This window comes from Oncorhynchus mykiss, chromosome 10 (genome assembly GCF_057628025.1).
Source record: "Oncorhynchus mykiss isolate SJ-2025 chromosome 10, ASM5762802v1, whole genome shotgun sequence".
Lineage (NCBI taxonomy): Eukaryota > Metazoa > Chordata > Actinopteri > Salmoniformes > Salmonidae > Oncorhynchus > Oncorhynchus mykiss.
Window position 1 is genome coordinate 27,919,175 of NC_143031.1, and position 23,498 is coordinate 27,942,672.

The 23,498-nt window shown below is 43.6% G+C and overlaps 1 protein-coding gene across 16 annotated transcripts in view; it reads right to left on the reverse strand.

Annotated features, from left to right (window-relative positions):
• Positions 1–23,498, reverse strand: part of cux1a (cut-like homeobox 1a) — a 206,866-nt gene that overhangs the window by 71,069 nt on the left and 112,299 nt on the right. For all 16 annotated transcript variants that reach the window (XM_090186277.1, XM_021617952.3, XM_090186273.1 and 13 more), the window contains 4 exons: positions 21,072–21,209; positions 19,511–19,649; positions 17,475–17,551; positions 15,383–15,449 (listed from right to left, as the gene is read on the reverse strand). In XM_090186277.1, the coding sequence (XP_090042403.1) occupies positions 15,383–15,449; positions 17,475–17,551; positions 19,511–19,649; positions 21,072–21,209 (421 nt within the window). The remainder of the gene's footprint in view (positions 1–15,382; positions 15,450–17,474; positions 17,552–19,510; positions 19,650–21,071; positions 21,210–23,498) is intronic.

Genomic DNA, 23,498 nt, shown 5'->3' on the forward strand with positions numbered 1-23,498 from the left:
TTCCTGCTCATTACCATGCGACACACACACACACACACTTATTTAACATACTAACATACGCGCCGCCTAGCCCCCGTTGAGACAAGTTGGCAAGAACCCGCTGCTCTCTCATATACAGCTCAACGTTCCCCCCATACATGAACACACACACACAGTTTCTACCGGAGAGAAGTGAAAGAGACAGCCACAGGCAGACACACAGAGGGGCCAGGCGGAAGGAGAGTGTGTGTGTAAGTGAGTGAGAAAGAAGATTCACTAGCCCTGCATGGATTACATAATCTACTGTAGTGAGATGGACACCAGGAGCAGAGCAATCCACATAAAAACATAGAAACTGTGTGTGAGTGAGAACATGGGTTTGGCTTCCAGCTGTGACCATTACTGCACCTGCACCCAGACCACAGTACCACCAGTCCTACAAGAAACATGGCATAGAGCAGATGGACCCACTGATTGCCCTTTAGGTTACAGAGAACTGGTAGTCCCATCCACCAAACTATCAGGAGTATAACAGGAAGATTACTTGGGGAATGTTAATTTGGTATAGATCAGACATAACCCACTATTAAATGAATCATAACAGGAGCATTTCACATCTGGTTAGAAATTATTAGGGACATTCTCTCAACAAAGAAACATGTCATTCTGTGTGCTACCTATATCCTCCCAATAGAATCCCCATACTTTAATGATGACAGCTTCTCCATCATAGTGGGGGAGAAAAACCATTTCCAGGACCAGGGACATGTACGAGTCTGTGGCGACCTAAATGCCAGAACTGGACAAGAACCTGACACTCTCAGTACACATGGGGACAACACCTACCTGGAGGTGACAGCTCTCCAATATGCCCCCTACACACAACTATGACAAAAGTACAGGTCACAACTCCTGCAGCTCTGTACATAGTCAATGGTAGGGTTCGAGGGGACTCATACAGTCGGTACACTTATAGCTCATCTCTTGGCAGTAGTACTGTAGACTACTTTATCACCGACCTCAACCCAGATTCTCTCAGAGCGTTCACAGTCAGCCAAATGACATCCCTATCAGACCACAGCAAAATTACAATCCACTAGAACAGAACAATACTCAACCATGATGAGACATTGAAGCCGAAGAAATTGCATGCTATTAAGAAATGCTATACAGTTGAAGTTGGAAGTTTACATACACTTAGGTTGGAGTCATTAAAACTCGTTTTTCAACCACTCCACAAATTTCTCGTTAACAAACTATAGTTTCGGCAAGTCACAAGTAATTTTTCCAACAATTGTTAACACACAGATTATTTAACTTATAATTCAGTGTATCACAATTCCAGTGGGTCAGAAGTTTACATACACTAAGTTGACTGTGCCTTTAAACAGCTTGGAAAATTCCAGAAAATGATGTCAAGGCTTTAGAAGCTTCTGAATAGGCTGATTGACATAATTTGAGTCAATTGGAGGTGTACCTGTGGATGTATTTCAAGGCCTACCTTCAAACTCAGTGCCTCTTTGCTTGACATCATGGGAAAATCAAAAGAAATCAGCCAAGACCTCAGAAAAGAATTGGAGACCTCCACAAGTTTGGTTCGTCCTTGGGAGCAATTTCCAAACGCCTGAAGGTACCACGCTCATCTGTACAAACAATAAACACCATGGGACCACACAGCCGCCATACCGCTCTGGAAGGAGACGTGTTCTGTCTCCTAGAGATGAAAGTACTTTGGTGCGAAAAGCGCAAATCAATCCCAGAACAACAGGAAAGGAACTTGGGAAGATGCTGGAGGAAACAGGTACAAAAGTAGCTATATCCACAGTAAAACGAGTCCTATATCGACATAACCTGAAAGGCCGCTCAGCAAGGAAGAAGACACTGCTCCAAAACCGCCATAAAAAAGACAGACTATGGTTTGCAACTACACAAGGGGACAAAGATCGTACTTTTTGGAGAAATGTCCTAAATATAGAACTGTTTGGCCATAATGACCATCGTTATGTTTGAAGGAAAAAGGGGGAGGCTTGCCGAAGAACACCATCCCAACCGTGAAGCACGGGGGTGGCAGCATCATGTTGTGTGGGTGCTTTGCTGCAGGAAGGACTGCTGCACTTCACAAATGAGGTAGGAAAATTATGTGGATATATTGAAGTAACATCTCAAGACATCAGTCAGGAAGTTAAAGCTTGGTCGCAAATGGGTCTTCCAAATGGACAATGACTCCAAGCATACTTCCAAAGTTGTGGCAAAATAGCTTAAGGACAACAAATTAAAGGTATTGGAGTGGTCTTCACAAAGCCCTGACCTCAATCCCATAGGAAATTTGTGGGCAGAACTGAAAAAGCGTGTGCAAGCATGGAGACCTACAAACCTGACTCAGTTACACCAGCTCTGTCAGGAGGAATGGGCCAAAATTCACCCAATTTATTGTGGAAGGCTAACCGAAACGTTTGACCCAGGTTAAACAATTTAAAGGCAACGCTACCAAATACTAATTGAGTGTATGTAAACCTCTGACCCACTGGGAATGTGATGAAAGAAATAAAAGCTGAAATAAATCACTCTACTATTATTCTGACATTTCACATTCCTAAAATAAAGTGGTGATCCTAACTGACCTAAGGGTAATTTTTTAACTCGGATTAAATGTCAGGAATTGTGAAAAACTGAGTTTAAATGTTTTTGGCTAAGGTGTACGTAAACTTCCGACTTCAACTGTACATAGACATGGAATCACTGGTCACTTTAATAATGGAACACTAGTAACTTTAATAAATGTTTACATACTGCTTTACTCATTTAAATTTGTATATAGTGTATTCTATAATCTACTGTATTTTAGTCAATGCCACTCCGACATTGCTCATCCTAATTTCTTATATATTTCTTAATTCCATTATTTGACATTTAGATTTGTGTGTATTGTTGTGAATTGTTAGATATTACTCCACTGTTGGAGCTAGGAATGCAAGCATTTCATTACACCGCAATAACATCTGCTAAATATGTGTATGTGACCAATACAATATGATTTGATTATACAATACATAGCCTACCACATATTAAGCGTGACAGAAAACCTCCCAAAAAGATTTGAGATGTCTTTTTTTTCTTCAATATTGGTCTAGCCTATAATCCACAATTAAACACATTCAGAATTGCCCTTCAATTATAGTGAATTTGAATTTGATTATGAAGAGCATAGTAATATGTTTTTAAAATATATGTTCCTTATTAATAGTATGACACACTACCTTAAGTTACAGAATATCTCACCACTGTGCGTTTCCATCTCCTCCACTCTCTCCTTCATTCCTTTCTCCAGCGTGCAGAGAGGGGCTGTCAACAGTTGAATTAAATATATGTTTTGATGTGAAAACATGTTAGGCTACTATCGATGTTCCTGAACAGATTTCACTTGGTTTCCCAAATTAAGCACGGGATTGCTGTGGGAACAGGGTTGGAGAGCCCATGGCATACAAGGTCGCGCAGTAAGAGACTGCATGCTCCTCAAACAGTAGTTAATGTGTGGAGTGAAATAACCGGAGTAGCCTACCCAGCTTGAGTTAAAATCGAACAGGCGGGAAAATGGCCTCCATTCACTATTCGAGTGCATAGAGATGACATACATTTTCCCCTGCCCCTGACCATTTGATAATGGACAATTCTAAATCAAAACACATTTTACATATTAGTAAAGACGAGATTAAATTGAGAAAAGTCTGATGGGTGAAAATATGTTCACTTGATGTAATAACAATCTGTGCAGCCTGAGGCAAGGAACAGAAGGTAACCTTTTTTTGCGACTTTCTCAAATCATCAATAGCAGATAGTCACATCTTGCAGCCCATATGTGTTTTGATTTCTAAAACATTCTAAGGTTTGCATCATTAACAACTAAAGTTACCAAATAACTCTAAATCTAGTGTATAGGACCTGTTTCAAATGATCACTTTTACGCTGAACATAGCCACTTCATACATGCACTCTCTCTGGAATGGTAAAAATATCCTTCTATTTTATTCAGCTAGTTCAATTATATTCTTCTTACTATAAAATCATAATATAAAATAATGGCATGGGACTTATAAGCTTATCTTGTCTGTTAAATTAACAAGATACAACCTATGGCATGACGCATAGCCAGATAACATACAGTAGGCAAAGTTATATTGTTCTTCTGAAAAAAAATGTCTTCATATCACAATGTTTCTTTAGAGCTGCCTAAAATAAATAAAGGATTTATTGTGGTGTATATTCATTGATTTATTATAGATGTTGCAAGAGCCTGCATCAGCTGCTTGTATGCGGCTTGTACCGTATGTGTGGAGGCCAGGAGATGCTAAAAGGGTTTATGTTCATTAACTTCTTCGATATAGGGGGCGCTCTTTTAATTTTTGGATGAAAAACGTTCCCGTTTTAAACAAGATATTTTGTCACGAAAAGATGCTCGACTATGCATATAATTGACACCTTTGGAAAGAAAACACTCTGACGTTTCCAAAACTGCAAAGATATTGTCTGTGAGTGCCACAGAACTGATGTTACAGAAAAAACCCAGATAAAAATACAATCAGGAAGTGCCGCATTTTTTGAAACCGCCTCATGGCAATGACTCCTTATATGGCTGTGGAGGAGCTAGGAGTCAGCTTACCTTTTCCACGTTTTCCCCAAGGTTTGACGTATTTGTAGGTATATCATTGGAAGATTGATCATAAGAGACTACATTTACCAGGTGGTCGCTTGGTGTCCCTCCGTCGCAATTATTGCGTAATCTCCAGCTGCAGTATTTTTTCCGTTTGCTTCTGATGAGAAGCCAACTGCCACCACTGATAGATTATCGAATAGATATGTGAAAAACACCTTGAGGATTGATTCTAAACAACGTTTACCATGTTTCTGTCGATATTATAGAGCTAATTTGGAAAAAAGTTTGGCATTGTAAGTGACTGCATTTTCGTTTTTTTTTTCTTAGCCAAACGTGATGAACAAAACGGAGCTATTTCTCTTACACAAATAATATTTGTGAAAAAATGAACATTTGCTATCTAACTGAGAGGCTCGTCATTGAAAACATCCGAAGTTCTTCAAAGGTAAATGATTTTATTTGAATGCTTTTCTTGCTTTTGTGAAAATGTTGCCTGCTGAATGCTAGGCTTAATGCTATGCTAGGCTATCAATACTCTTACACAAATGCTTTTGTAGTTTTGGTTAAAACATATTTTGAAAATCTAAGATGACAGTGTTGTTAACAAAAGGCTAAGCTTGTGTTTCAATATATTTATTTCATTTCATTTGCGATTTTCATGAATAGGAAACGTTGCGTTATGGTAATGAGCTTGAGGCTATGAGTACGCTCCCGGATACGGGATTGCTCGACGCTAGAGGTTAACGGTCAATTACGAGTCTTTTGCATGACAAACAAATGTCTGACAAAATTTAATGACCGCCACAGCTCTAACGGTGCCCACACATTCCACCATAAAGCCCTCACCTACAGAGAAATTAAACTAGAGAAGAGTCCCATCAGCCAGCTGGTTCTGGGTCTCTGTTCACAAACACAGACCCCACAGAGCCCAAGGACAGCAACACAATTAGACCCAACCAAATGATGAGAAAGCAAAATAACAATGACACACTGGAAAGAATCAACCAAAAATGTAGCACATTTCAATGCTATCTGGCCCTAAAAAGAGAGTACACAGTGACAGAATACCTGACCACTGTGACTGACCCAAAATTAAGAAAATCCTTGACTATGTACAGACTCAGTAAGCATTGTTATTGTGAAAGGTCACCATAGGCAAACCTGGCTCTCAAGAGAAGACAGGATGTGCTCACTGCCCATAAAATGTGGTGGAAACAGTGCTGAATGTTCTAAACTCCTGCCAAATGTATGACCACATTAGTGGCACATTTCCCACAAATCACACAGACCCAAAGAATTTGAAAACAAATCAAACATTGATAAACACCTATATCTGTTAGGCAAAATACCACAGCAGCAAGATTTGCCATACAACCACAAACATTGGAAATATCACCAATATTTATCTGTTTATTTATCTTCCCCCACTATTCATACTACAACTACTTGCACATTGCTAAAATACTGTACATAGCTGATAATAACACTTGAAATGTCTATCTTTTTAAAACATTTTTGAGTGCAATGTTTAGTGTTAATTTCTAATCGTTTTTTGGTCTAACAATTACATTTGTTTCTTCTCACTTTTCCTTATTTCACTTGATTTGGCAATGTAAACATCTGTTTCACATGCCAATAAAACTTCTCGGAATGTGTGTGTGTGAGTGAGTGAGTGAGTGAGTGAGTGAGTGAGATATATACACTGCTCAAAAAAATAAAGGGAACACTTAAACACAATGTAACTCCAAGTCAATTACACTTCTGTGAAATCAAACTGTCCACTTAGGAAGCAACACTGATTGACAATACATTTCACATGCTGTTGTGCAAATGGAATAGACAACATGTGGAAATTATAGGCAATTAGCAAGACACCCCCAATAAAGGAGTGGTTCTGCAGGTGGTGACCACAGACCACTTCTCAGTTCCTATGCTTCCTGGCTGATGTTTTGGTCACTTTTGAATGCTGGCGGTGCTTTCACTCTAGTGGTAGCATGAGACGGAGTCTACAACCCACACAAGTGGCTCAGGTAGTGCAGCTCATCCAGGATGGCACATCAATGTGAGCTGTGGCAAGAAGGTTTGCTGTGTCTGTCAGCGTAGTGTCCAGAGCATGGACGCGCTACCAGGAGACAGGCCAGTACATCAGGAGACGTGGAGGAGGCCATAGGAGGGCAACAACCCAGCAGCAGGACCGCTACCTCCACCTTTGTGCAAGGAGGAGCAGGAGGAGCACTGCCAGAGCCCTGCAAAATGACCTCCAGCAGGCCACAAATGTGCATGTGTCTGCTCAAACGGTCATAAACAGACTCCATGAGGGTGGTATGAGGGCCCGATGTCCACAGGTGGGGGTTGTGCTTACAGCCCAACACCGTGCAGGACGTTTGGCATTTGCCAGAGAACACCAAGATTGACAAATTCGCCACTGGTGCCCTGTGCTCTTCACAGATGAAAGCAGGTTCACACTGAGCACGTGACAGATGTGACAGAGTCTTGAGACGCCATGGAGAATGTTCTGCTGCCTGCAACATCCTCCAGCATGACCGGTTTGGTGGTAGGTCAGTCATGGTGTGGGGTAGCATTTCTTTGGGGGGCCGCACAGCCCTCCATGTGCTCGCCAGAGGTAGCCTGACTGCCATTAGGTACCGAAATGAGATCCTCAGACCCCTTGTGAGACCATATGCTGGTGCGGTTGGCCCTGGGTTCCTCTTAATGCAAGACAATGCTAGACCTCATGTGGCTGGAGTGTGTCAGCAGTTCCTGCAAGAGGAAGGCATTGATGCTATGGACTGGCCCGCCCGTTCCCCAGACCTGAATCAAATTGAGCACATCTGGGACATCATGTCTCGCTCCATCCACCAACGCCACGTTGCACCACAGACTGTCCAGGAGTTGGCGGATGCTTTAGTCCAGGTCTGGGAGGAGATCCCTCAGGAGACCATCCGCCACCTCATCAGGAGCATGCCCAGGCGTTGTAGGGAGGTCATACAGGCACGTGGAGGCCACACACACTACTGAGCCTCATTTTGACTTTTTTTAAGGACATTACATCAAAGTTGGATCAGCCTGTAGTGTGGTTTTCCACTTTAATTTTGAGTGTGACTCCAAATCCAGACCTCCATGGGTTGATACATTTGATTTCCATTGATCATTTTTGTGTGATTTTGTTGTCAGCACATTCAACTATGTAAAAAAAAAAAGTATTTAATAAGAATATTTCATTCATTCAGATCTAGGATGTGTTATTTTAGTGTTCCCTTTATTTTTTTGAGAAGTATATATATATATATATGAATGAATTTATGAATATATACTGTATATAGATGCATATATATAGATAGTTGGTGAGTAAACAGGCTACCCAGAGGTAGTGGGTACCTGCAGTATACAAGAGCTCTGGGCAAGGAAGCTTGCTATCTGGAGCATGCTAACAGGGGTCCCATCACTCCCATTGTTTTCACGCAAATACTTTTATGCTAAGCTTTAGATGAGAAAACAAAGCTAAATATTTTATATGTATATTTTATATTATACTTTCTCCAACTTCACCTAGGACCGAGATACTAAGCTTTATGGGTGAATGTGTGCTGTCTCGTAGAATATGAGATGGAGAGAAAAGGCTAAAAAAGGAGGATACTGCATTTATTGAGAGGAATGAGAGAAAAAATAGATACTGAAGAAGTGACGTGAGGGGAGGATGGCCCTGCCAGAGAGGAAGAGAAGGAGGGGAGGATGGCCCTGCCAGAGAGGAAGTTAGGGAGGAGGGGAGGATGGCCCTGCCAGAGATGAAGTTAGGGAGGAGGGGAGGATGGCCCTGCCAGAGAGGAAGTTAGGGAGGAGGGGAGGATGGCCCTGCCAGAGAGGAAGAGAGGGAGGAGGGGAGGATGGCCCTGCCAGAGAGGAAGAGAGGGAGGAGGGGAGGATGGCCCTGCCAGAGAGGAAGAGAGGGAGGAGGGGAGGATGGCCCTGTCAGACAGGAAGTTAGGAAGGAGGGGAGGATGGCCCTGCCAGAGAGGAAGTTAGGGAGGAGGGGAGGATGGCCCTGCCAGAGAGGAAGATAGGGAGGAGGGGAGGATGGCCCTGCCATACAGGAAGTTAGGGAGGAGGGGAGGATGGCCCTGCCATACAGGAAGTTAGGGAGGAGGGGAGGATGGCTCTGCCATACAGGAAGTGTGGGAGGGGGATTGGCCCTGCAAGAGAGGAAGGATGTTGTTGGGAAAAGACCCTGTCGAAAGATTGGGAAAAGACCCGGTCTTTTCAGAGTGCTGTCTGGGACTGTGGCAGTGGGGTACTGTTTTCCAGGGCGCGCTCGAAGTGGGGGAATGTTTTCCAGGGTGCGCTCTCAGCTCCAATGTAATTAGCCCTCAGAGACTGAACAAGGAGCCATTGATAAGGTACAAGGCCTTCTGTCTGAGCACTGAGACAGAGTGTGTGTGTACACTCAATGTGGGTGATCTGTCTGTGCTGCTGTAGGAAGTGTGATTGTGTGTGTATGTAGGAATTCTGTCGATGTGAAGTTAGTGTGTGTGTGTGTGTGTGTGTGCGCGCGCGCATGCGCGCGCGAGCATCAGCCTCCCAGAGTGTATAATAATGAGGGGGATCTCCACAGAGCTTCAGTAAACCGTTTCCATCCCTCCCTTTTCCCCTCCCTCTCCTTCTTTCTCTCTACGGGGCCCTCCATCCCACTCGCTCTCTTCTCTGCCTCCATCAATGAATGAAAGACTATTAACAGAAATATTTTTTCCCCCAATGTGATTAGTGCTACATTATAATTAGATGGATACTTAAGCCTTGTACTAAATTGCTAAACCCTTGTTTGGGGCAGGTGGGTGGGGCCTATAATGCTTGTTTGTGTTTAAATCCTACATTTTCAAACATTATGCTGCCAATATTTGTACATTTGTTGACCCTACATCTGTCTTGGAAGTCAATATGTTAGGTCAGATGTTATATCCAGGTTAGTTATGCTAATCAACCTGGATAAATACTGGTTAGATAAACAAATAATGATGACGTCAGTTACAGAGGTAGCCCAGTCTTGACAGTGTGTGTGTGTGTGTGTTGCCAGATAAATGGTCTCTACCTCAGAGAATGTAATTCCCCCCTTGTCAATCACAACGTCCTGTTTGTGAAATGACTTCATTGTAGTCACTCAGTCAGATTGACACGCACAAAATAGAGCTTTGTGTTTCAAAAAACGAATAGAAAGTCCCCTCTGCACTTTCAAGCCACAGAATTTCATTAAGTAATTTGAGAAGACATATTGAGAGTTACATTCAACTGTTATAAGTTATACAGTGCCTTCAGAAAGTATTCACACCCTTCAAACTTTTCCACATTTTGTTGTGTAACAAAGTGGGATTAAAATGGATCTACACAAAAAAAAGTGGAATATTTTTTATTAATAAATAAATAAAGCACTAATTTATCTTGATTGGATAAGAATTCAATTCCCTGAGTCAATACTTGTTAGAATCACCTTTACAATCAGTCTTTCTGGGTAAGTCCCTAAGAGCTTTGCTCACCTGGTACAATATTCGCACATTTTTTAATTCTGTCAAGTTGGTTGTTGATCATCGCTAGACAACCATTTTCAAGTCTTACCATAGATTTTTAAGCCGATTTAAGTCCAAACTGAAACTAAGCCACTCAGGAACATTCAATGTTGTCTTGGTAAGCAACAGTGCATATTTGGCCTTGTGTTTTAGGTTATGTGTCCTGCTGAAAGGTGAATTTGTCTCCCAGTGTCTGTTGCAGACTGAACAGCAGACTAGCAGACTGAACCAAGTTTTCATCTAGGATTTTGCCTGTGCTTGGCCCTATTCCGTTACTTTTATCAGAAAAAAACTCCCTAGTCTTTGCCGATGACTAGCATAACAACCGTATTATGATGCAGCCACCCCCATGCTTGAAAATATGAAGTGGGTCTCAGTGATGTGTTGTGTTGGATTTGCCCCAAACATAATGATTTGTATTCAGGACATAAAGTAAATTTCTTTGCCACATTGATTGCAGTTTTAATTTAATGCCTTGCAAACAGAATGCATGTTTGTATTATGTACAGGCTTCCTTCTTTTCACTCTGTCAATTAGGTTAGTATTGTGGAGTAACTACAATGTTGTTGATCCATCCTCAGTTTTCTATTACAGCCATTAAATGCTGTAATTGTTTTAAAGTCACCATTGGCCACATGGTGAAATTCTTGAGTGGTTTCCTTCCTGTCCGGCAACTAAGTAGGAAGGACGACTGTATCTTCGTAGTGACTGGGTATATTGATACACCATCCAAAGTGTTATTACAGATCATTGTATGTGTGGAGTACAGAGATGAGGTACTCATTCAAAAATCATGTTAAACACTAATATTTCACACAGAGTCCATGTAACTTATTATGTGACTTGTTAAGCACATTTTTACTCCTGAAATTATTTAGGCTTGCCATAATAAAGTGGTTGAATATTTATTAAAATCAAGACATTTCAGATTTTCATTTTTAATTATACTGAACAAAAATAAACGCAACATGTAAAGTGATGGTTCCATGTTCCATGAGCTGAAATAAAATATCCCAGAAATGTTTCTATACACACAAAACATTTATTTCTCAAAAATGTTGCACACAAATTTGCTTACATCCCTGTTAGTGAGCAGTTTCCTTTGCCAAGACCCATCTACCTAACAGGTGTTGCATATCAAGATCTGATTAAACAGCACTATCATTACACAGGTGCACCTTGTGCTGGAGGACAATAAAAAGCCACACTAAAATGTGCAGTTTTATCACACAACACAATGCCACAGATGTTGAGGGAGCATGCAATTGGCCACCAGAGCTGTTGCCAGAGTATTGAATGTTAATTTCTCTACCATAAGCCGCCTCCGTAATTTTAGAGAATTTGGCAGTATGCCCAACCTGCCTCACAACCACAGAGCACGTGTAACCGCGCTAGCCCATATCCGGCTTCTCCACCTGCAGGATCGTCTGGGACCAGCCACCTGGACAGCTGATGAAAATGAGGAATATTTCTGTCTGTAATAAAGTACTTTTGTGGGGAAAAACTCATTCTGATTGGCTGGGCCTGTCTCCCCAGTGGGTGGGCCCCTCCCAGGCATGTGAAATCCATAGATTAGGGCCTAATGAATTTATTTCAATTGGCTGATTTCCTAATATGAACTGTAACTCAGTAAAAATATTGAAATTGTTGCATGTTGTGTTTATATTATTGTTTAGTATAATTTGTAAAAATGTTGAATAACATAATTCCACTGACATTATGGGGCATTGTGTGCAAGCTAATGACAAAACAAATCAAAACATAATACATTTAAAAATCAGGCTGTAACACAAAATGTGGAAAAAGTTCAGGGGTGGGAATACTTTCTGAAGGCACATAATGCTCAAGTCCACCACAATAACAACGCCAACGGAACTCTACCAGGATTAGGGAGGGACAGAAAAACACTAGACACCAAGGCCCAGTTTCCCCCAAATTGAAGCATTGGTTTTTGAGGGGTCGTCAGGGATGAGGAACCATAGAAGACTAAACGACCATCTTATATACTACAGACCTCATTGTACAGACCATAGTTTACATTACCAGACTACAGACCAACATGAGACTACCCAGAACACCGCCTAGATTCTAGACCACATGTCACTGTAACAAACAATAGGGAACTCCAGCTTGAGCCCTGTCAGCATCTAGGTAAAATGCCAACGTCTGCCAGGCATATCTACACAGAGACAATCTGCCCAGACCAGCAGAGCTGTCACAGAGTGCCACTCTAAACACTGACTCCAGACCAGTAGCCAGAGAGGATTTAATGGCGGGTAGGACAACAATAAGATTTAATTGCCACTTCAGGACAACAATACGGTGGCCCAGATTAGGCTACATGGTAAAATAAAGAGGGGCCGGCGAGTGAGACTGACAGAGAAAGACACACAGAGAGAATGAGAAAGAGAGAGAAGACGCAGTTGTGTGTGCGTGTGAGATAGGGAGAGAGAGCAACAGACAAGAGGATAAAAAGAGAGCAAGAGCACTAACTGCAGCAATAACCTGTCACTCAAATGTGGAGTGTGAGAGAAGGGAAACTTGTTCTGTTCCTCTGAAACAAAGGAGCGCTGGTGTTTAGTTTTAAGAGGAGACAGGGTTCACTAGTTCTGAGAGACAATCAGGGTGACACACACTTACCCTGACAGCACAGTCTGCCAGACAGAAAGCGCTGCACTCTAGGATCACATTCTTGGTATGCAAAGCATGCCAAATACACACACAGTCACACACATAGATATACAGACAGAAACAAAGACACAGACAAACCCATTCTGTGACCGAAGGACTCGAGCAAGCACAACCATACATACCACACACCTCTTTCCCTGAGTGCTGTGTCTCTCTTTACTGACTAAACTCACAAGGCCTCATCCAGTCCATACACCACAGGGAGGCCTCACAAGGCTATGGGTGTGTGAGATAATGTGGGTGTGTGACTGACACCGCAGCCCTGGCCAATAACATGGGGACTTGGATCATTTCAAACGCGACCCGGGTATGAGTATGTGTGTCTGCGTAGATGGCCTGGCAGTGGCAACAGCAGCTTTCTTTCTTTTAGTACTGCTTTAATTAAGAAACTCACAGGAGCCTAGCTGGGTGGCATACAAAAGTGGTGTACAGTATGTGTGTGTGTGTGGCCGGGAGCAGCAACAGGCAGCATTTCACTGTGATAGGCCGACACACAAATGACCGCCTGCGCACTGCCTGACCCGAGACCACAGGCCGTGCCACAGATATAACACAGTCAGAGAGTGAGAATTACCCCTCTGACATGTTTGTTTGTACTGTACACTGTATGGGCATAGGCTAATCGCCATGGAGACACATACAGTAGCTATGAAGATATGCGTGCCGTGAACACACATTCACACCGTGGTACATAGAGTACACCTTGTACATACAGTACCAGTTAAAAGTTTGGACATACCTACTCATTCAAGAGTTTCTTTATTTTGACAATTTTCTACATTGTAGAATAATAGTGAAGACATCAAAACTAAGAAATAACTCATATGGAATCATGTAGTAACCAAGTTTTATTTTAGATTCTTCAAAGTACCCACCCTTTGCCTTGATGGCAGCTTTTCCAACAGTCTTGAAGGAGTTCCCACATATGCTGAGCACTTGTTGGCTGCTTTTCCTTCACTCTGCGGTCCAACTCATCCCAAACCTTTTCTATTGGGTTGAGGTCGGGTGATTGTGGAGGCCAGGTCATCTGATGCAGAACGCCATCACTCTTCGTCTTGGTCAAATAGCCCTTACACAGCCTGGAGGTGTGTTGGGTCATTGTCCTGTTGAAAAATGTATTATTATAGTCCCACTAAGCGAAAACCAGATGGGATGGCGAATCGCTGCAGAATGCTGTGGTAGCCATGCTGGTTAAGTGTGCCTTGATAAATTTGGACTTATCAGACCAAAGTACAGATTTCCACCAGTCTAATATCCATTGCTCGTGTTTCTTGGCCCAAGCAAGTCTCTTCTTCTTATTGGTGTCATTTAGTAGTGGTTTCTTTGCAACAATTTGACCATGAAGGCCTGATTCCCACAGTCTCCTCTGAACAGTTGATGTTGAGATGGGTCTGTTACTTGAACTCTGTGAAGCATTTATTTGGGCTGCAATTTCTGAGGCTGGTAACTCTAATGAACTTATCCTCTGAAGCAGAGGTAACTCTGGGTCTTCCTTTCCTCTGGCGGTTCTCATGAGATTCAGCTTCATCATAGCGCTTGATGGTTTTTGAAACCGCACTTGAAGAAACATTCTTCTAGGGCTATCTTCTGTATACCACCCCTACCTTGTCACAACACAACTGATCGTCTCAAACGCATTTAGGAAATACATTCCACAAATTAACTTTTAACAAGGCACACCTGTGACTACCTCAAGAAGCGTGTTGCGATAATGCCAAGAGTGTGAAAAGCTGTCATCAAGACAAAGGCTGGCTACTTTAACACTTATGGTTACTACATGATTCCATATGTGTCATTTCATAGTTTTGATGTCTTCACTATTATTCTACAATGTAGAAAATAGTAAAAATAAAGAAAAACCCTTGAATGAGTAAGTGTGTCCAAACTTTTGACTGGCACTGTACATATACCCACAGTGTATGTAGCAGACACACACACAAACAACCTTGAAACTAACCATGTTCGACCTATCCCAGACTACTCCATCCTCCACCTCACAACAACAATCCTTCTAACACATTCAGGTTGAACAGAGCTGAAAAGCCTCCATGTCACTCATAAATACTTTGATATGAATCATGAAGCCACACAGTGATTAATGCTTGGGTACTACTTTGTACTCGGCATCGTTATGGTGAGCAATTATAGACATTGTATTCCATTCATTTCAAGTCAGGCAGGGCTGGATGGCTTACAGTACACATATCTAGGATCAGATGAGAGAATATGACTGAGTATGAAGGGGTAATGTGATATATGATTATAGAATGAGGTGGGTTATTACAGGGGATCAGATTTTCCATAGATTCAGGTGCAATTACGGCAGATGGCAACCACAGGGGTTTTATCTCCTAATCAAAGGCGCACAGCAACCAAGACGCCTCTGGGGATTTCGTGTGTGTGTGTGTGTGTGTGTGTGTGTGTGTGTGTGTGTGTGTGTGTGTGTGTGTGTGCGTGCGTCTGTAGCACACAAGCAAAAGTGTGAAGCAAAGAAACTGGGACCTACTTTGCTGTCGACTCTTCGTCATACTTGCTCTTCAGTTCCAAAAGCTCTGCCTGAGTTGCTTCAAGTGCTGAAAAAACAAATCAAGGATTTTGAATGGAGACCAGCGGTGGTTGGATGGAAGAAGTACAACTGCTAGGCCCTAACATACTGCCCTCTATAGATTCCTGTAAGGACTGACTAAGGCCTTTCTGCATTCAATTACATGAGGTGAGGCTTCTAGAAAAGCCCCATCTTAGGTTTCACAACCGAAGACAACTTTGGTAACTTTAATTTACAGTCCTATTACAGCTGCTATTTTCAAATAAATGACATGCTAGCAGTTGATACTTTTCTGGTAGACCTACTTCTTCTATAATACCCAATAAAACAATAAAAACTTTGTTTCAAAGGGTATATATTATTAGGCAATAATAACTTAACTAAGCTGGTGGGAAAAAAACGGACCATCTAATGCCTGGTTGCCCAACCTGGCCACCAATTTCATCAATTGGTGATAAAGTTATATGTTAAGCATAAATATATTCTCTTGTAACCTCATAATGAAGCAGGTACTAGAGTGAGTGGCTGGGCCTGAATCATACTAGAGCGAGGGGCTGGGCCTGAATCATACTAGAGCGAGTGGCTGGGCCTGAATCATACTAGAGCGAGTGGCTGGGCCTGAATCATACTAGAGCGAGTGGCTGGGCCTGAATCATACTAGAGCGAGTGGCTGGGCCTGAATCATACTAGAGCGAGGGGCTGGGCCTGAATCATACTAGAGCGAGGGGCTGGGCCTGAATCATACTAGAGCGAGTGGCTGGGCCTGAATCATACTAGAGCGAGTGGCTGGGCCTGAATCATACTATTGCGAGTGGCTGGGCCTGAATCATACTAGAGCGAGTGGCTGGGCCTGAATCATACTAGAGCGAGTGGCTGGGCCAGAATCATACTAGAGGTAGTGGCTGGGCCTGAATCATACTAGAGGTAGTGGCTGGGCCTGAATCATACTAGAGCGAGTGGCTGGGCCTGAATCATACTAGAGCGAGTGGCTGGGCCTGAATCATACTAGAGCGAGTGGCTGGGCCTGAATCATACTAGAGCGAGTGGCTGGGCCTGAATCATACTAGAGCGAGTGGCTGGGCCTGAATCATACTAGAGTTAGTGGCTGGGCCTGAATCATACTAGAGTTAGTGGCTGGGCCTGAATCATACTAGAGGTAGTGGCTGGGCCTGAATCATACTAGAGCGAGTGGCTGGGCCTGAATCATACTAGAGCGAGTGGCTGGGCCTGAATCATACTAGAGCGAGTGGCTGGGCCTGAATCATACTAGAGGTAGTGGCTGGGCCTGAATCATACTAGAGGTAGTGGCTGGGCCTGAATCATACTAGAGGTAGTGGCTGGGCCTGAATCATACTAGAGGTAGTGGCTGGGCCTGAATCATACTAGAGGTAGTGGCTGGGTCTGAATCATACTAGAGGTAGTGGCTGGGCCTGAATAATACTAGAGGTAGTGGCTGGGTCTGAATCATACTAGAGTTAGTGGCTGGGCCTGAATAATATTAGAGGTAGTGGCTGGGTCTGAATCATACTAGAGTTAGTGGCTGGGCCTGAATCATACTAGAGTTAGTGGCTGGGCCTGAATCATACTAGAACGAGTGGCTGGGCCTGAATCATACTAGAGGTAGTGGCTGGGTCTGAATCATACTAGAGGTAGTGGCTGGGCCTGAATCATACTAGAGTTAGTGGCTGGGTCTGGACTCTGGAGCTGATGTGCTGTGACAGCGGACTGTCAGTTCTACAGCAGCAAGCAGGCTGCATGGGGCTGGGACAGTGTTGACAGGCCTAGATTTGTCACTCACTGGGCAGCCGCCAGCCAGCCAGAAAGAGAGAGAAAGAGAGAGAGAGACAGAGGAATCCAACATCTAACACTGACTTCTGGGTCAACATAAAGACATACTGCCAGCAGAGGAGTGTGTTGACATCAAGCTAGCCTTAGCTTACTGTGTGACGTTGGGGGATTTATGCAAAGGTTTGTTAAAGTATACCTATGAAACTCAAGTTAGGGTTGGGCCTGTGGGACTATAACTGGGTGTAGAAGGTGAGCTACTGATTACCTGTCTGTAGGGACTGGGCCTTACGGTTTGCCTCCTCTAGCTTTGACACCACAGACTCCTGGTTCTCCTGTTGTTGACTGTGTGGACAGAGGGACAGATACAAGTTAGCTTAGCATCACCTCAGTAAGAAACAACATTGTATCTAATGAGCATTTCAAGAGGCTAATGTTGCATCACAGGGGTCAAGTTTGCCTGCTAGCATCACCACAAAACAGAGCGAACAGGTTAAAAAGTATCAACTTTAAAGATAAAAAAGGCTTATCGCATCAAGAGGATACAGGTAAGCTAAGAGATTTATCATCACTCAACGTGAAGGGACCAATTCAGCCTATTAGCACTTTGAAAAAATAAGACCGGTTACCATAGCACCCGCTCAAATGAACAAGCACTCGCTCTGATTCCAGTTGAAGTACACTGCAAGTGGAGAGGACATTTAAGTGTTGTATTTTTTGCCAACAGCGGCTAGACTGTTCTGCTCTGTCATGTCTGTCGGGGGGGTTAGTATCATCAATACTGAAACACCTGGGCCAACCATCATGCCACCAGCCCTCCTGCACTGGCAGACGACTCATCAATTTACCGCCGCGCTAAAGAGGAGGGGAACATGCAAAACCCTTAAGAATTAATGTCAACTCCTGACTGGCTAGCTATTACTGAGGACGAGATGAGAGGGGACGAGATGAGAGGGGTTGAGAGCCCGTTTCTGGTTCGTTATAAGGACAAACTGTCAGTTTCCAAAGGGAGAAGCTATAAAGGTTGGGAGTAGTTAGTTATCAATGATATCACTGTTTATAGTATGTATGGGTAGTCGCCAGATTTGGAAATGATAATGAAGACATAAGGTTTTACAATCTGGGCTATCTATTTTCTGTCTGTATTTAGGTTTCATAGAGTCTGAGATATCACCAGATATCACATACCCTAGACCTTGCCAGAGTGTGTGGCCTAAATGGAGTGTTGGTGAAATGCATTGGTCAAAATCAGGGCACAAAATCAACCAATCAAAATTGGTCTACAGGGATAAAAAGGCTATCTCCACAACACCAAGAATCACCATTCTCACCAGAGAACCTCTCAACCTCAAATGCATTAAAAAAACGAGGAAGTGCTAAAGCAAGGGAGACAAACCTCACTGACACATTGGTTCTGACTGCCCGGCAGTTCCTGCCTCTGTGGATGACTGCACCCCTGTTGTGCCTCTACTCATCCCCATGTCACTGTACTGTACCTCTGCTCTCTCCCTCCCTCTCTTTCCTCCCAGGTGCTATTTTTGGGTAACTAGGAAACATTCATATAATTCAAGGTAGCAGAATGGGGTCTATGGTGGCGTCTTTGTAACAAGGGTGAGAGTGGTGACAATAGGTTACAATGGGGCCTTATTGTTGCCCTCTGACATAACAGATAACAGAGCCGAACTGTGTCCCTGTCCGGTGAGTGACATTCTGGCAGCAGTGATGATCAGGAGGCTCAGTGAGGTATTACCATCCATACGGGGGGGGGTTTAGGAGTAAACAAACAGCGGAGAATTAAAAGGTATTACAGTGCAATGGGATTACAGTTAGGGTGGGTTGGTCCCAATAAAAGCCTTGTGTAACGGCCGCATATGCCTCCATCAGGACAAACTGATGGGATCATATAATAGTGTGTGACACTATTAGTGTATAGTGTTCGAGTTCAAATTGAGATATCGCCCATGATTAGGAGCAAGTTCAATAGGAATACGGTGGGTTAAAACAATGCAAAAAACGAATGAGTGCCGGTTATCTCCCGTTCCTGATTCAATATTTGCTCAGCTCAAGTGCTGAGTGAAAGTGATAGGGAGTCCGTTTCAGTGCCCTTCACAACAACCCTGATGCATCCAATCCTCACTGGAAGGTTAACTAAACTTGGTCACCCACTTATCTACAGTACAAACATGTATGAAACTAACCATCGTTCAGTCTGGGCCTAACCTTCGCTCATACTCAGCCAGTAGTCGCTGCCCGTTGGCAAACACTAGCTAGCCTATCCTCCACAGCTAGTCCTTACTAACTTACCTCTCCTCCTCTGCATGGTCGTTGTGAAGCTGCCCCTCCTCTCTCTCTCTCCTCTCCTCCTGGCCCAGCTCCTTGGCCTGTTTCTTCAGGGTCTCTTCATACTCCTCTATCTTCTCCTTAAGTGCTTTAATTGTGACCTCTGTGTGAAAGAGAGACAGAAAGCAAGAGGGAGATATACAGAGGGAGAGAGATACACAGCGAGAGAGACAGAGAGGGAGGGCAGGAGAGAGAAAACACAAAAAGTCAGTAAGTGATACAATAACAGGAAATAAATAAACCAGAGTACCAACACGATATTAGGTACCACATAAGGATCACATCATCCTTCTAAGTCTGGATTGTAAGTTACACTGACAGAGGGATTCTCCAAGTAAGATGGAGTAGGAGGAACAGGGCTCCACTCCACTGTGTGCATTGGCACAGCCCACTTGTATTACTGACTGAGAGCTCTCAGGTTTCCCCCACTTCTTACTCGTCTTCTCTTCTTTTTTTTCTCTCGCTCACTCACTGATGCCCTCGCTCTCTCCTCCTCCTCTGCGGTGATTTAAACTCCAACATTTCAGCCCTGACACATAATCAATGGCGATGAGTCCCCTCTGAGCCCTTTTCCCGCTTAACTATTAAATTGAACTTTAAACATTTAGGTTGCAGGGGATCAATGGCCTTGGCTGGCCGGGATGAGAGAGAGAGAGAGGAAGGAAGAGCGGGAAGGAGGAGAGAGAATGAGAGAGAGGGGGATTCTCCTCTCCTCTATCGCTGAGGTAGAAGATCTGCAGCTTAGCCAGGGCACGGTGGGGAGGGGGAGGGGAGGGGAGAAAGAGAGGAAAAATCAATGGCAAAATAAAATATTGCCGCTATTGAGCTGGGTCAATTAGCTCTTGGTGGGAGGGGAATTCCAAAGACAGAGAGGGAAGGCCCCCCTACCCTCCTCCTCCCTCTATCCCCTCTTCTCCTCCCCTTCTTTTCCCTGCCTTTCTGAAAAGAGAAAAAGCAGTGAAGGCTTTAGAGGCCTATACAATGGGATTCATCTGAAAAGACTGCCCAGGGGATACTTTCTCATAAAGATGGCTATGGAGAAGGAGAGCCTTTATTAAAAAATGATCTATATTTCGGGGTTATGGAATGACTTTGGGCTGACTCCGCTGCTCCACTAATTTGATGTTAGATGTTAGCTATTTTACAGCGTTTGATGTAACTCCACGGACATCGGCTCTTGAAACGGTATCCGCATGACCGATAATCTTCTTACAACTGCTAACATTGCACATATACTTTTACTATACTTTCAACCAGACCGTTGAGGAGTTTCATCCCTTTTAAAGACAGCTAAGCATTGATGAATCTCCCAATGGGAGTCTTAGCCTAGCTCTCTGTGGTGTTGTAGTGGAAGCGTTTCAGTGGATGAGGTTGTCTGGGACCTGAACACTTGTGTTAGCACCCTGAGCTAATACCTAGGGCTTTAGCTCAGCAAGCCAACAATTTCTTGTGGCCTATGGGTTCAAACTGGGTTGATCACACTGGTCTAGGATAGGTTCAGAAAGAGCATGTGTCTCAGCCTCACCATGGTTCTTGACCTCAGCGATCTCCTGGGTGTAGCCCTCCAGCGTCTCGCGGAGCTTCTGGTTCTCCGTTTCGATGTCGTGCATCCTCTGGACCTTCAGCTGTAGCTGCTGGGCAGCCTCCAGGGCCGACACAGGGTCTGATAGGAGGGGACAAGGAAAGGGCACTACTTGTTACTAATCACCAGACATCACCAATTACTATAGATTAATTACTTATCACAGAATTTTTCTCTGCACATATATACAGTGGGGCAAAAAAGTATTTAGTCAGCCACCAATTGGCTGATTGCAAGTTCTCCCACTTAAAAAGATGAGAGAGGCCTGTAATTTTCATCATAGGTAAACTTCAACTATGACAGACATAATGAGGGGAAAAAATCCAGAAAATCACATTGTAAGATTTTTAATGAATTTATTTGCAAATGATGGTGGAAAATAAGTATTTGGTCAATAACAAAAGTTTATCTCAATACTTTGTTATATACCCTTTGTTGGCAATGACAGAGGTCAAACGTTTTCTGTAAGTCTTCACAAGGTTTTCACACACTGTTGCTGGTATTTTGGCCCATTCCTCCATGCAGATCTCCTCTAGAGCAGTGATGTTTTGGGGCTGTTGCTGGACAACACAGACTTTTCAACTCCCTCCAAAAATGTTCTATGGGGTTGAGATCTGGAGACTGGCTAGGCCACTCCAGGACCTTGAAATGCTTCTTACGAAGCCACTCCTTCGTTGCCCGGGAGGTGTGTTTGGGATCATTGTCATGCTGAAAGACCCAGCCACGTTTCATCTTCAATGCCCTTGCTGATGGAAGGAGGTTTTCACTCAAAATCTCACGATACATGGCACCATTCAGTATTTCCTTTACACGGATCAGTCATCCTGGTCCCTTTGCAGAAAAACAGCCCCAAAGCATGATGTTTCCACCCCCATGCTTCACAGTAGGTATGGTGTTCTTTGGATGCAACTCAGCATTCTTTGTCCTCCAAACACAACGAGTTGAGTTTTTACCAAAAAGTTATATTTTGGTTTGATCTGACCATATGACATTCTCCCAATCTTCTTCTGGATCATCCAAATGCTCTCTAGCAAACTTCCGACGGGCCTGGACATGTACTGGCTTAAGCAGGGGGACACGTCTGGCACTGCAACATTTGAGTCCCTGGCAGCATAGTGTGTTACTGATGGTAGGCTTTGTTACTTTGTTCCCAGCTCTCTGCAGGTCATTCACTAGGTCCCCCCGTGTGGTTCTGGGATTTTTGGTCATTTTGACCCCACGGGGTGAGATCTTGCGTGGAGCCCCAGATCGAGGGAGATTATCAGTGGTCTTGTATGTCTTCCATTTCCTAATAATTGTTTCCACAGTTGATTTCTTCAAACTAAGCTGCTTACCTATTGCAGATTCAGTCTTCCCAGCTTGGTGCACATCTACAATTTTGTTTCTGGTGTCCTTTGACAGCTCTTTGGTCTTGGCCATAGTGGAGTTTGGAGTGTGACTGTTTGAGGTTGTGGACAGGTGTCTTTTATACTGATAACAAGTTCAAACAGGTGCCATTAATACAGGTAATGAGTGGAGGACAGAGGAGCCTCTTAAAGAAGAAGTTACAGGTCTGTGAGAGCCAGAAATCTTGCTTGGTTGTAGGTGACCAAATACTTATTTTCCACCATAATTTGCAAATAAATTCATTTTCTCATTTTGTCTGTCATAGTTGAAGTGTACCCATGATGAAAATTACAGGCCTCTCATATTTTTAAGTGGGAGAACTTGGTGACTGACTAAATAAATTTTTGCCCCACTGTATTACCAAGCATGTCTAACATCAGAGCAGATCTTCAAAGTTCAACAGCTTGATGTGTATGTAGCTAGTAGTGTAACATGTTTTGAAGATCGGTTCACTGAGGAGATCACACCCATCCAGTCAGTCTCTAACCTCTACTCCTCACTCCATTCCAACATACTTCCATGCACTGCAACAGTAAGGTCTAGAGTGGGGTTTTGTGTCTCTGTGCCTGGTTGTGACTGAGTGGCCAGGGCGAGTCACGCGAGGCTGACTGATGACTTCTGTGTGTCTGTGTGTGTGTGTGTGTGTGTGTGTGTGTGTGTGTGTGTGTGTGTGTGTATGTGTGTGTTGGGTGCCAGAGCAGCAGAGCTATGTTTAGCTGCCCCCATTCACACAGAGCAAAGCTGGAGAGCTGAGACAGCGCTGCTGTTGCCACCACACACACAGCCCAGACAAAGGAGAGGAAGAGAGGAAAAGAGAGTAAGAGGGAGATGAAAAGCAAAAGGGCATGAGAGAGAGAGGCAGGGACAATGAATGAGAGAGGAAATGAGAGATAGGAAGAGGGGAGCTACCTAGGTTTCTGGACAATGATGATGACTTATCTTAGGGACAGAAAAACCCATGGGACAACAATACATTCCTGTAAA